The following is a 14679-nucleotide window of genomic DNA, read 5'->3' as shown; positions in this document are numbered from 1 at the left end:
ACTGCCCCCAACCTCCGATCATTCCGCCGGGGCCTGAAGACCTGGCTCTTTGAGCTCCCGGGCCCAGGCTGAGGAGAAAATTTTAACTGGGGTTTTTAAGTGTACAGGGTGAATTTAATATTTTTTAACTGGTTTTTAACTTTTGTATGTTTTGATTTTTAATTCCCTGTAAACCGCCCTGAGTCCTCAGGGAAAGGGCGGTATACAAATGTGATAAAATAAATAAATAAAAATAAATAGAACAATATCGGACCTCTGAAAAGTAACACCAGCTGCCTGCAATTAGTGCAGGTTCGCATCCCACCAGGCTCAAGGTTGACTCAGCCTTCCATCCTTCCGAGGTAGGTAAAATGAGGACCCAGATTGTTGGGGGCAATTAAGCTGACTTTGTAATAATGCCGCTTGGGGGTGTGTGTGAAAGCCCTAATAAGCAGGCATATACATAGAATGAAGGCTACTGCTAAGCTTGTAAGCCGCCCTGAGTCTTCGGAGAAGGGCGGGATATAAATGGAATTAAAATAAATAAATAAATAAATAAATAAGCATGCATATGAACTTGGTACTCCTGGTAGACGGCTGCGTTGACCTTGGACTTAATGAAGCACAGTGGACCAACACCAGCAGATGACATGGCTCCCCAAATCAACACAGACTGTGGAAACTTCACACTGGACTTCAAGCATCTTGCAGTGTGTGCCTCTCCATTCTTCCTCCAGACTCTGGGTCCTTGGTTTCCAAATGAGATGCAAAAGTTGCTCTCATCAGAAAAGAGGACTTTGGACCACTGAGCAACAGACCAGGTCTGTTTTTCTTTAGCCCAGGTAAGACGCTTCTGACGTTGTTTGTTGTTCAGGAGCGGCTTGAGAAGAGGAATACGACATTTGAAGCCCATGTCCAGGATCCGTCTGTGTGTGGTGGCTCTTGATGCACTGACTCCAGCCTCAGTCCACTCCTTGTGAAAGTCCCCAACACTTTTAAATGGCCTTTTCCTGACAATCCTCTCCAGGCTGCGGTCATCCCTGCTGCTTGTGCACCTTTTTCTTCCACACTTTTCCCTTCCACATAACTTTCTATTATTGTGCTTTGATACAGCACTTGGGGAACATCCAACTTCTTTTGCAATTACCTTTTGAGGCTTTCCCTCCTTATGGAGGGTGTCAATGATGGTTTTCTGCACAACTGTCAGGTCAGCAGTCTTCCCCATGATTGTGATTCCTACTGAACCAGACTGAGAGACCATTTAAAGGCTCAGGAAGCCTTTGCAGGTGTTATGGCTTAATTAGCTGATTAAAGTGGGACCAGTGGCGTAGCGTGGGTTGTCAGCACCCGGGGCAAGGCAAGTAATTTGCGCCCCCTCGCTCTCGCACCGCACGCCTGGCACTCCCCTGGCGTAAGAAGAATCGAGCCTCCCGCGATCTCCCGTCCCCCCCCACCCCCCTGAAATTCTCGCCCGCTTTCACAGACTTGTTCTTTTACACCGGCTGCAAGTACCAGGAGCCAAAGGCAGCCTCTCCGAAAGCCTCACACCCAAAGACGCAGGCACGCCCACACCGAGGAACGCCGCCGCTGGCGAGGCTCACAGACGCCGCCGCTGCCGTTCTTTCTTTCTCGTTCGCGGGAGCGTGCGGCGGCGTGCGCATACAGAGGCTTATATAGACCCAGGGAGCCGCCGAGCCTTCCCCCACCCGGAGAGAGAAGCGTTTCTGTGTCGGCGCAGGCACAGATACCCCTCGCTCGCTCGCAGCCTTGCCCTAGCCCGCCGGTTGCGCCCCCCCAGATGTTGCGCCCGGTGCGGCCGGCCCCCCCTGCACCCCCCACGCTACGCCACTGAGTGGGACACTGAGCCTAGAATATTGCACCTTTTCACAATATTCTAATTTTCTGAGATTGTGGATTTGGGGTTTTCATGAGCTGTACGCCATAATCATCACAATTATGACAAATCACGGCTTGAACTATCTTGCTTTGCATGTAATGAGTCTATCTCATATATTAGTTTCCCCTTTTAAGTTGCATTCCTGAAATAAATGAACTTTTGCACGATATTCTAATTTTTCAAGTTTCACCTGTATTTGAGTTTCAACTTCAGGATCTGGCCTTCTAAAGAGCAGTCAGGGTTGATCTCCTCTAGGACTGACCGGTTTGATTGCCTTGCAGTCCAAGGGACTCGCAGGAGTCTTCTCCAGCACCATAGTTCAAAGGCTTCAATTCTTTGGCGCTCAGCCTTTCTTATGGTCCAACTTTCACAGCCATACATTGCAACTGGGAAGACCATAGCCTTGACTATACGCACTTTTGTTGGCAGGGTGATGTCTCTGCTTTTTAGTGTGCTGTCTAGATTTGCCATGGCTTTCCTCCCCAGGAGCAAGCGTCTTTTAATTTCTTGGCTGCAGTTCCTGTCTGCGGTGATCTTGGAGCCCAGGAAAATAAAATCTGTCACTACCTCCATTTCTTCCCCATCTACTTGCCAGGAATTGAGAGGGCCAGGTGCCATGATCTTAGTTTTCTTAATGTTAAGTTTCAAGCCAACTTTTGCACTCTCCTCCTTCACCCGCAACAAGAGGCTCTTTAGTTCCTCTTCACTTTCTGCCATTAGAGTGGTATCATCTGCATATCTTAGGTTGTTGATATTTCTCCTGGCAATCTTAATTCCAACTTTTGATTCATCTAGCCCTGCCTTTCTCATGATGTGCTCTGCATATACAGCAAGTTAAACAGGCAGGGTGACAGTATGCAGCCTTGCCGGACTCCTTTCCCAATTTTGAACCAATCAGTGGTTCCGTGTCCAGTTCTCACTGTTGCTTCTTGACCCACATACAGGTTTCTCAAGAGACAAATAAGATGGTCTGGTACGCCCATCTCTTTAAGAACTTACCACAGTTTGTTGTGATCTACACAATCAAAGGCTTTAGCATAGTCAATGAAGCAGACGTAGATGTTTTTCTGGAACTCCCTAGCTTTCTCCATGATCCAGCGTATGTTGGTAATTTGATCTCTAGTTCCTCGGCCTCTTCAAAATCCTGCCTGTACTTCTTAACTCTATATAACATACCAAATGGTGCAAAAAAACAAACCTTGAAACAACCCCATCATGTCTTCTTCCTGTGATATCAGAAGGAATGTAAGATGAAAATGTAACTTACATTCTGAGTTTTTCTCACTGGGAAATGGCATATTTTATGTATGTTTTCTGTATGTTAAATTTGCATGGATTATATAACTTATTTTTGTGGCATCCTTCCTAGGGGGTGCGAGTATCATTCAGTGCCACATTCTCAATGACAAGCGACATATACTAACCAAAGATACAAACAACAATGTGGCATATTGGGATGTATTGAAGGTCAGTGGAACTAGTAATTTAAATATATGTGAGTTGGGTATTTAAAAATCTTCTCTTTTCCTTGTTCTTTTCCCTTGTAATCCTTTAGAACATAAACCAGTTGGCAGTTTCTATCTAATTGAGGATGGAGAGCCTATGGCTCTCATGATATTTTAAACTACAAATCTTGCCACTTCTCACATGTAGGCATGTAAAGTAGAAGACTTCGGAAAAATGGACTTTGAAGAAGAAATTAAGAAAAGATTTAAAATGCTGTATGTACCAAACTGGTTTTCAGTAGACTTAAAAACTGGGGTAAGGCACATTTTTTGATTATAACAATTTGACGTGATATGTATGCTGCCTTGTTTACTATCTAGTTCTTCTAGAGCTCGGGGTAATAGTCATGGATCCCCTTTTCTTATTTTATTCAGACAATGTTCCATGAGGTTTAAAATAAAGCTTAGGTCACGGTAACACAATGAATGTACTGAATAGGGATGAGCATAGGTAATATCTATAAGAAACATGTGGCGCATGAAGCAGAATAGATAAAAAGAAGAAACTTCATTTGCCTTATTTCCTAGCTCTTTGGGGGTCTTTTACAATATCACATGTATCAACAAGAAAAATCACTTATATATATTTTGATACTTTCAGCTAAACAACAATTTTAATTCCATTTCTTTTCTCTTCGAAATGATTTATATTGAGGCACACTTTTCTTTGAATGCTAGTGAACACTAATAAGGAAATCTAGCAGCAAGCACACAAATCTTATCCTGTATCCTATTCAAATTAACATGGATTTAGTGTAATGAAATTACTGACATTGTTATTTACTTAGAATTGCTATCTAATCAGATGTGCTTATCAAGGTTTTCTGTGGTTTGAATGCCAATAAAACAGTTTTGTTCTAATGCATTTCAAGTCTCACCTAATTTCCTTTTTTTGGCAGATGTTAACTATTACTTTAGATGAGAGTGACTGCTTCACAGCTTGGGTCTCAGCCAAAGATGCCGGGTTTAGCAGTGCAGATGGATCTGACCCAAAATGTGAGTGTGTTCTCTTAATGTCACAAAAGGGCTAGTTTTCTTAAAGACATGGTCATATTTCTTGGATGTAAAAATACTATGAGCATACTTGATCTTCTCTTTTCAAGTGGTTGAGAGAGAATTTTCTGAATTCAAGTTTGCTGTTTGTGTTGGCTCATTAGACTGGAATTGGTCGATTGGTTTACAACTCATCACAGTTTTTAAGAGTCAGTCTCTGAACTGGAAACAAACTTGAAGGGGATTGTGTTTTGTTTTTTTTGCATAGTTTGGAAACAATAGTCTACACTTTTAAACAGCCCAGTTTGTAGACTTAGGATTTCAACTGTTGTTGAAGACTTTTTAAACTAACTTTAAATCTTTATAGTAAGGATAAATTAAGGCTTAGATGGCAAACCTACTTCAGATGCTGGGAAAGGCTTGCAAATGCCAAGTAACTGAATGTTTCAATAGCTATTCTATGGGATAGCAGACCTGCTTTTGAAAAATCCCAGAAGCTGATACCACTGAGGTGGAGTGTGCCACATTCATGGATTTTTGTTTAAACATCTGTGACTAACAGCAGTAACAACCTAAATATAAATAATTAGTCATGCTTTTTTGTTTTCCTTGTATCACAATATACAGTGAACCTTGGGGGGCTTCTGCTGCAAGCTCTGTTAGAATACTGGCCTAGGACCCACATCAATCCCATGGATGAAGAAGAAAATGAGATGAATCATGGTGAGCACTTCTTTCTGCCCCAAGGAACTATCTTGAGTTGGCATTTGGCAAACCCTACATTTACAGAAAGCATTGATGTATTATTAAAAAAAATGTGGATCATCCCTGTTCTTCCTAATTTCATGAGATAGTTAGAAGGTTAAACTTACCACTTGGACTGGCTTTTGGTTTTTTATTTAAATCCCTGTAGAAGAGCAGCATCTAGGGCAGTTTTTTTAATTTTTTTACTCTCAGGACTCCTTCCCACTTTTAAAAATTATGGAGGACCCCAAAAGAGCGTTTGTTTGTATAGAATTGATACATTCATGTAATATTTACTTATTAAATGTGGTGAATGTAGTCTGTGGAGTCCCAAGAGGGAGGGGCTGCTTCCCAGAGAGTAAAGAGGCAGAGGAGTTTGAAATGTCCTGTAGGCAGGAAGAGGGCTAAGATGGCCCCTCCCTAGTAGTTCACAGGGTGTATTTATAGTTATGCAAATAGTTGCTTAAGTCTGACAAGATTTCTGTCTTTAGGCAAACAATAAGCTACTCAGAAATAATTCCACATGTCATTCTTGGTTTGTAGAGCTTGATATCAATCTTGCCAGACTCCAGCAACTATCTGCATAACTATAGATATACGGTGTGAGCTGCTAGGGAGGGATGTCTTAGCCATCTTCCTGCCTATCAGACTTTCTAAGATCTGCTGCCTCTTTTCTCTCTGGGAAGCAGCCCCTACATTCCCCCAGATTAAATCATGTAAAAATAACAATATTAAATCTATTATATATTAACATAAATAAAATATTTTTCATGAAAAACCCTACACTTTTTTAACAAAAAAATGAGAAGATTGACATTGTTTTACATTTTTGCAAATACCTTCAGTATCTGGCAAATTGTTTTCGAACTGTACTGTTGGAGAAGACTCTTGAGAGTCCCTTGGACTGCAAGGAGATCAAATCAGTCAATCCTAAAGGAAATCAAACCTGACCGTTCTTTGGAAGGACAGATACTGAAGCTGACGCTCAAATATTTTGGCCACCAAATGAGAAGAGAGGATGCATTGGAAAAAACCCTGATTTTGGGAAAGATGGAAGGCAAAAGGAGAAGGAAACAGCAGAGGATGAGATGGTTAGATAGTGTCATCAGCGCAGTGGGCATGAGTTTGGGCGGACGCCAGCAGACAGTGGAGGACAGGGAGGCCTAGTGTGCTGTGGTCCATGGGGTCATGAAGAGTTGGACACGTCTTAGCGACTGAACAACAACATTCTGGCAGATGATTTTGATTTTGCACACCCCGAGAAAGTCTTGGGGGACCCCTAGGGATTCTAGGACCACACTTTAGAAAACACTGATCTAGGGCTAGGCAGTTTAATCTTTCCTACCCTGTCATGTCCCTGAAGAAAAGTTTGTTTTTCTTGCACTGCAAATAGTAGAAAAAAATCATTGGTACCCATTGGAGTTAACTGTTCTCAGCATAGGCTGTCCTGACCACTATGATCCCCATCCAGATGTGAGGAAGGGGGTGATTTAGATTAGCTTAAAAATTCACTGAAATTAGAGTCAGGTTGGGATTGTTAAAATTAGATTTCATTGTAATAATTCACACTTTTGTCTTGAATTCAATTATTGTATGGTCTTAATAACACGTCTTTTTATTTACCCATCTGGTAACAGTGAATGGTGAACAGGAGAACAGACTACAAAAAGGAAATGGGTATTTCCAAGTGCCACCACACACACCAGTTATTTTGGGGGAAGCTGGAGGACGCACTTTGTTTAGGTACTGAAATTCTGGCAAAGAAGCATGAAAGTGGGTGGTTGTGTTGGAGCAGCTTTTTCAACAAGCCACTGAAGAAAGCTACTGAAGAAAGTCAATCTTTTGTAGACAATATAGTCATGTGGCAAGGTGACCTATGCACTGGCCAGTGTTTGATTCAACCCTCACCTCTGTCAAGTGGCCCTATGCAAGCCTTAGAAATTTTCTATCTATCTATCTATCTATCTATCTTATATGTGTGTACACACACACACACACACACACACACACACACACACACACACATGGACTTATATCCCACCTTTCCTCCAGGAGCTCAAGGCAGCATATATAATACTCTTTCTTCCATCCACCTCTCACCTCTACCCACAATAATTGTGTGAGGTTGGTTGGGATGAGAGAGAACAACCTAGTGACCTATACAGGCAGTCCTTGCAACAGATCACCCAAAAATTATAACCGATCACCCCAAAGGGCTTATGACCCACTTTTAAAGTTTTCATGGCTGGGTACACACACACACACACACACACACGTCATGTGATCGTATTTTGGGCGCTTTGCTTGCTTTCCCATATTTTTATTAGTTTATTCAAATATAAAATACAAAGGAAAATAAAAATAATGTGAAACTAGGGGAAGGAAAAAGGGATGAAGAGAAAATGTGGGGTAGAAGGGGGGGAAAAAGGCATTGACTTCCGACTCTTTTTAGCACAGTAGAAGATAATATTACAGCCTCAACTTTTTACTTTTACACAGTAGTATATACTAGCCATTTCTGTAAGAACAAACCTATCTAATCAGCAAAACCAAAATCAAAGTTTCATTTTTTTTCAATCACAAGCACAAAATCCAGAAGTGATTTTCAAATAGAAACAAAATTAGATATATTCTCTTCTTTGGATAAAGCAATCAATTTAACCATCTATGTTTTTTTTACTTGCTGTGGGAAATAATGTATATTTCTGTTTGCACTTATTAATCTTTATATATTATCATTTATATTAACAAAATTCTCTATATTTTTTCAGATTCTTTAACCTTTAATGGAAAAACACTTTTACATCCATTTTAAAAGACTAAACTTTTCTTTAAAAACGTTTATAAAACCAATAAGATCTAGTACAGCATTTTTTAACTTCCTTTTCACATACTTTAAAATTCACTTTCAATAATATTTTATGAGCTTTAAAAATTACTCAAGCATTATATATAAAGGGAAAAAAAACATTTTCAAACCCACTTTATAAACAAAACTACTTTAAAACTTTCAATTACATAGATCAATAAAAAAATCTAACTCCAATTATCTCATTGAATTTAAGTCATTCCCTCCAATTTATCCTCATAGAATAAAATCTATTTCTTTTCTGGAATATCTATCAAATAAATATCAAGTTGTTTTTCTCAAAAAAGTCTCAAGAAAAAGTCCCAAACCTGTCCTCTTTAAGACTTGCAAATTTACTTGGAACTTTTCTTTCAATTTCTCTGGGAGGCTTGTATTTAAACCAGGGACCTTCAAACTTGGCCCTTTTATGACTTGTGGACTTCAACTCCCAGAATTCCTCAGCCAGGCATGCTGTCATAAAAGGGCTAAGTTTGAAGAGCCCTGATTTAAACAGTCACAATAATAAAGATCCGAGTCAGATTTATATTCCAAAATTGCATTTAATTCCTTTGCATTGTCAGATACTTATGGAATTGCCTCAATGGTTTGGCAACTTTCTACACATAATTTTCATCTCTGATTACTCATCTTCCAATTACTTGAGTAGTTTTCATAACTTTAGAACATAATTGATCTATAAAGTGAAGAGTTTTAAATATTTCTCAAGCAGCTCTTGCAAAAAGACAAAATCCATTGGACTCCATCTTCGTAGCTCTCTTGTGGTCAAAGTAGATTTTTTATAAATGAGAATTCATAAAAATCAGAAAGTTTCAGCCACTCACAACTAAACAATCTAAAGCTACAGATTACTTAAAAGTAATAAAATAGAGCTACAACTTTCTGTCCTTATATTTCACCATCAAAGATACTCCACACTTCCTTATTTTACCTAGCCTCCAGCAGCTCTCTTCCTTGTCATTTAACAATAAAGGAGTTTCAAAAATGGCACAGCCTGTTACTTCAAGAAGTAACAGGTTGTGGCTAAAAAACCTCTTTTAACTAATAAAGATAATCCATAAAGTGATTAAGAAATGAAAGGTATGACTTATTCACCATTTGAAAAATAAATTCCCAAATGGCTGCTTTTTCAACAACAAAGTGATTGCAGCCCAGCCCCCCAGCTAAATGGCTCACCAGTTACTCTGAAGCACAGCTCCTACAGCTACTTGCAGACTGCATTTTGGGTTCTTTGCAACCAGCTCATGTTTATGGCCATTTGCAGCTTCTTGTGGTCACATAACCACAATCTTTGGCTTTTTTGCCAGTTTCTGGCATTTACTTCCAGTTTCCATTAAAAATGCCCATTGGATAAAATGGATTGGCTAACAACCACCACAAAAAAGGTCCTAAAATCAGGCACAGTCACATGGTGACCTGTTTAGCAACTGCAACGACTTATTATAATTTACAGTTGTAAGGTGAGGACTGCCTGTATTGTATTTTAACCACCATGTATATTAAGTACTCTGAATGCATTGACCTAAATACATTGAAATGTCATCCTTCTCCAACAGCATGTCTTCCATATATATTGGCACTGTAGACCCAGGTTGCACAGCCTACCACAGCACATAAGTCTTTATACCTTTGGAGGTACCGTAACAGATAAGAACAGATGATGTTTTCTGTCATTAAAATTTTATTGACATTTTCTGTTGTATTTCCTCATATATACATTTTTGAGAGGTTTTCCCCCCTTGGTCCTTCAGTGTACCTAACAGCACATTTCCAATCTCTTCCATACAGGTTGCTGTGCCGGGATTCTGGTGGTGAAACTGAAACCATGCTCCTTAACGAAACTGTGCCACAATGGGTAATTGACATCACTGTGGATGTAAGTGTGCTGAGAAAGCGAGTCTAGAATAACTTTATTTTCTTCATGAAAATGTTGATTGCTGAGGACATTAATTGCCAGATGCCATTATAATGAAACAGGGATAAATATTCTGATCTCCAGCCTCTTTGGGACTATATTTCCCACAATTCCTTGCTATTAGCGATTCTCCCTGGGACTAAAATAACTGAAGAGTATTAAATTGCTTCCCTCTGTTATAAATGGATCTTGAGATAATCACATCAAAGATTAAGTTTCAAAAATTTCTGAAACTTAAAATATCTCACACCTGATTATTTTAATGGGATTTAATTTCCTTTGATTCTGTGACGAGACCTCAAAATGAACCATGGTTTCTAATGATCACACTATGGATACAATTTTAAATATATGTCTCAGAGTTACTTAATATCTAGTAGGGAGTTGCAAATTTGATCAGTCTTGGAGCAGAACATTCTGGAGAATTTCTTTCTGGACTATCTTAACCTCCTGCAGGACAATTCAGTAGTTTCTGGAAATTAATACTCCAAGCCATCTTTGAAGGATTTGCTTCTGGAAACCGTCCTGGAACAGCATGGACGGTTCTGGAATTCTTCAGAATGTTGTTTTGCTTAATCAATGACTTTGGACATCCCAAAAAGCTTGTTTGGTAATACACTATATAACATATTCAAGAATTTTCCTAATAACGTTTTCTCATGCCCACCTGAGAGAGATGCTTGAAAATCTTGGGAGAATATTTGATGTGCCTGGAATTTGAGAAAGATATTGAGACCAGAAGAGGAAATTGGAGATCAAGATAGTCCAGTCTCAGTTCTTGTGCCTAAACTGGTTATAATTTAGTTGCAAGCTAAATACAGGTTATAAACTGTATCAGATATGTTCTGATACAGGTAATCCTCGACTTATGACTATAATAGAGCCTGCCCATAATGGTTATAAGTTGTGACTGTCATAAAATGGGTCAGTCACATGACCAACCCGATTTTACAACCTTTATTGCGGTGGTTGTTAAGCTAATCTCTGTGGTCATTAAGCAAAACCATGGTTGTTAAGTGAACTAATGGTTAGTTACAGGTGCAGTTTTGCTGAAAACCAGAAGTTCCAGTTTGGAAGTGCCATAACTGGGAGGAGGCAACCATTGGAACTTCAAATCTGGGTTATAAGTAGCCCCAAAGTAAGTCTGTTGTAACTTTAAATGAGTGCTAAGCAACTAGTTGCAAGTCGAGGACTACCTATATGTTCTGGATGTATCAGGTATGTTCTGAATCCCATTATGTATGAACTACAAGAGTGTACTTCATATAAGATTAAAAGAACATGGAATGATTTCTACTTCTTTTTTAATTTTACAGAAAAATATGCCAAAATTTAACAAAATTCCTTTCTACCTCCAACCTCATTCCTCTTCAGGAGCAAAAACATTAAAGAAGTAAGCATTGAGCAGAGAATCAAAGTGATTACAAGAGCATGGAAAAGTAAGTTTGATTCTGTTCAGCTCAGTCCCAAACCTCAATACCGAATCTGCTTTGTCTCTAGGGATCGGCTCTCAGCCAGTGATATGTTGCAAGTTAGGAAGGTGATGGAGCATGTCTACGAAAAAATAATAAACCTGGACAATGAGTCTCAGATGACATGCTCTTCCAATAATGAAAAAGCTGGGGAACATGAAAAAGAGGAAGATATCACAGTTCTAGCAGAGGAGAAGATTGAACTCTTGTGTCAAGACCAGGTATGCAATTTTGAGCTCCTTACAGAAAGAGAAAGGGTGGGGTGGCACTAGGGAAAGTATAAATCGGTGTTTCCCAACCTTGGCCACTTGAAGATATATGTACTTTAACTCTTAGAATTCGCCAGCCAGCATTCTAAGCATTCTGAGAGTTAAAGTCTATACAACGTCAAGTGGACATTGGTCTAAATGTTCCAAACATTGTACAAAAAAAAAGACAAGCTGGGTGGTCTTGAGTTTTGTAAATTATCTTGTAACACTTCTGAGGGCCAAAATATGGCTTCAAGGCTCATGCCTCAGGATGCATATTTTCCAATAAAACTGAGTCAGGAAGATAATTTTATTACGATTTATTCAGAACATTCTGAATAAAAAGGATTCCTCTCATTCAAAGAGGGAACCTCGAGATGCATCTAACATTACTTTTTATAGTTAAGACATCAAAGAAAATTACAAGAGAAAGGTTGATTGGACAGGACAAAAGTAACCTCACCTTTGCATAAGAAATCAGTTACATGTAGTCAGACATGTTACATGTGTGTCCATTTAAATGAGGTCTGACAAGAGCAGGGGTGTAAAATATAAGTTGTTAATGAGGAAAAAAAAGTCATAAGGTTGTTTGGAGTTCATGGAGAGACAAACCAGGTATCAATTAGTGCTAACAAGCTTTCTTGTACCAGAAGACAAACTCCAGACATCCTATTAAAGCAAACACAGTCCTATCCTATCCTGACCTGGGGAACAAAAAGTTTTTATCCTTTCAGTTTAGGAATATTAGAAGCTATCAAACAATCCATTCTGCATTCCAGTCTGCAGTGGTTTGATAAACCATTAACATCATTTAAAAAGAGAGAAAAATAAGTCAAATTAAAATACAAAATAAGTTAGCAAGTACAACAATACTACAAAATCCATCCTGTGTGGCCCTCACTTCAGAAAGTTTGAACACTAACTCAACAGGTGATCCCAAAGGGTTCTCCCCTGCCCCAAAGGATGAAAACATATTGCATTAAATCAATATTTCTAAACCTTAGCCATTTTAAAATGCTGGCTGGGGAATTGTGTAAGTTGAAATCCATACATCTTTAAATGGCCAAGGTTGAGAAGCTCTACATTTGATGGCCTGACTTCTCATCTCCTGTTGCACAGTGGACTACCTCAACCTTTTAAGTGGGTGGATATAACTTGGAATGCATTGTCTGGTATCTTTTCTGGAAACTTTATTTTTTCTAGAATCCATGGAAAAGGAGAAATTCTTCTGTATAGGGCAAAATTTCCTTGAGCAACAAGCAGGCAATGAAAACCAGTTTTCTTCACAAAGAGATCTCACTGTGAAGGGAACAAGTCCAGCTATCTGCTATAACTGATCTGGAGACAAGTTTCAGATTTATGCTTTTAGTGCACAAGCTAAAACTGTGTTACTTATTTTGAGTGTGTTTCTCAAGCTTGCATTAGCTCTTGGAAGGCTTCCAACAAAGTTAAGAACAAGGCATGCACTTCATCAGCTGGAGTATATTAGTCCCTAAATCTAAATTATTTTATATGACAGGTTTTGGATCCAAATATGGACCTTCGAACTGTCAAGCATTTCATATGGAAAAGTGGGGGTGATTTGACACTTCACTACCGACAGAAGTCAACGTGAGCCAAGTGGTGGACCCAACTGGTTATTAACTAATTTGAGCTTCCCGTGCTGGTTCCACCTTAGTACTCTAGGAACCCACTTAAATACTAAGTTCTGACATTTTAAATGCCTCAGCACAGACAGAAACTACTTGAAGTGACTAATAAATCTGTAACATAGATGAAATCGGTATGACATAAACTCAAGGTTGTCCATAGCAAGGTCAAGCAAGAGTGATATAAGAACCCCTTGACTGGTTCCTGTTAAGGTGTGTACAGAGACAAGGTGACCCAGTGCAGATATCTGTGCAGTTCTCCATTTATTTCCAAGATTATCATCCATCATTCACTCAAGCTTGATATGAAAACTCAGTTTTGCTGCTCATTCTCAAGTGTTTTTTTTTAAAAACCCTGCATGTATTGTACTTTGCTAATACATTCCATACAGTAAATGTTGACCACTTTGCCAGATAAATCTACTTACTGTGGAACAGATTACTTTTCTTGAAGTAGAACAGTCTCTGTAGTCTAGACTGGAGAGGCTAATGTCCTTGCTGATAATTATCTTTCAACTTTGATTTTTCTAAGAACATTTTAATAGTAAGAATCAGTATGCTGTGTTATTACAGGGTCAGTTCAATATGCGAGCATCATGATGAATTCATTCATCTTTAACTAGACTTCAAAAAACATAGCTTCTGTTGTCCTAGAACAGGGGTGTAAAACTGCCAGCCCGTGGGCCGGATGCGTCACGTGCAGGTCACGCTCACCCCAGCTCTGCAAAGGCAAAAAAGTCACATCAAGTTTGTCCTAGAAGGTTACATCCTGGTTCAGTTCCATAGGATCATATTCTACACTTGATAGCAAACTTGCTCAGTGTGATAGCAAAAAAGGTTTTCCTCAAATTGTTTTATATGCATTTTGGGATGTTTTTATTGATGGTGTAAGCTGTACACACCTTGGCTTTTTTTTGCACTGTTTCTAAAAATATTTGACAGTTCTTTCCTATTTGCATTGTAGTCTTCTAGAATCTAATTTATTACAAAAGGTGGGAAGAAATGCCCCAGTGGCTAAGCAAGAAAAACTGAATTTAAGTGAAACAGAAGCATCCTGATAATAGTGTAAGAGTTCTGATTTGAAACAGAAGCACAAATACCTTTTTAAAACACACTTCAATAAACTTGGATTCTTTCTTCCTTCCTGTTCCTCCTGAAATTAACACTTTCCTTCCTGATGAGTGCTGGATATAGACTACACCTGATAAGACACTGGTGGTTTGTTTTAACTGTAGGGACATAAGAAAAAATATTGTTCCAACATTGCTTTTGCAGCATGGTAGCTGCTTGTACAATCACCATCATAAATAGAGAGGAGGAGGAGGAGGAAGTAGACATTTGATCTAGCAATCCTGTTGGGGCTGGACACAAGTTATACCAACCAGTAAAGAAAATATAGTGTGTTGTTTTA

At 39.1% G+C, this 14679-nt stretch overlaps 1 protein-coding gene across 1 annotated transcript in view; it reads left to right on the top strand.

Moving 5' to 3' along the window:
- Nucleotides 1-14408, top strand: part of LOC308676658 (WD repeat-containing protein 48-like) — a 62713-nt gene extending 48305 nt beyond the window's left edge. Inside the window, exons 11-19 of the mRNA XM_081342644.1 lie at nt 3246-3343; nt 3530-3637; nt 4281-4377; nt 5002-5097; nt 6756-6861; nt 9773-9860; nt 11216-11292; nt 11400-11592; nt 13139-14408. Coding sequence (XP_081198770.1) covers nt 3246-3343; nt 3530-3637; nt 4281-4377; nt 5002-5097; nt 6756-6861; nt 9773-9860; nt 11216-11292; nt 11400-11592; nt 13139-13234 — 959 coding nt within the window. The 3' untranslated portion in view covers nt 13235-14408. The remainder of the gene's footprint in view (nt 1-3245; nt 3344-3529; nt 3638-4280; nt 4378-5001; nt 5098-6755; nt 6862-9772; nt 9861-11215; nt 11293-11399; nt 11593-13138) is intronic.
- Nucleotides 14409-14679: the final 271 nt, after the last annotated feature.

The sequence above is a fragment of the Vipera berus genome, assembly GCF_964194415.1.
Source record: "Vipera berus genome assembly, chromosome: W".
NCBI lineage: Eukaryota > Metazoa > Chordata > Lepidosauria > Squamata > Viperidae > Vipera > Vipera berus.
This window is presented reverse-complemented; position numbering and strand designations above follow the sequence as displayed.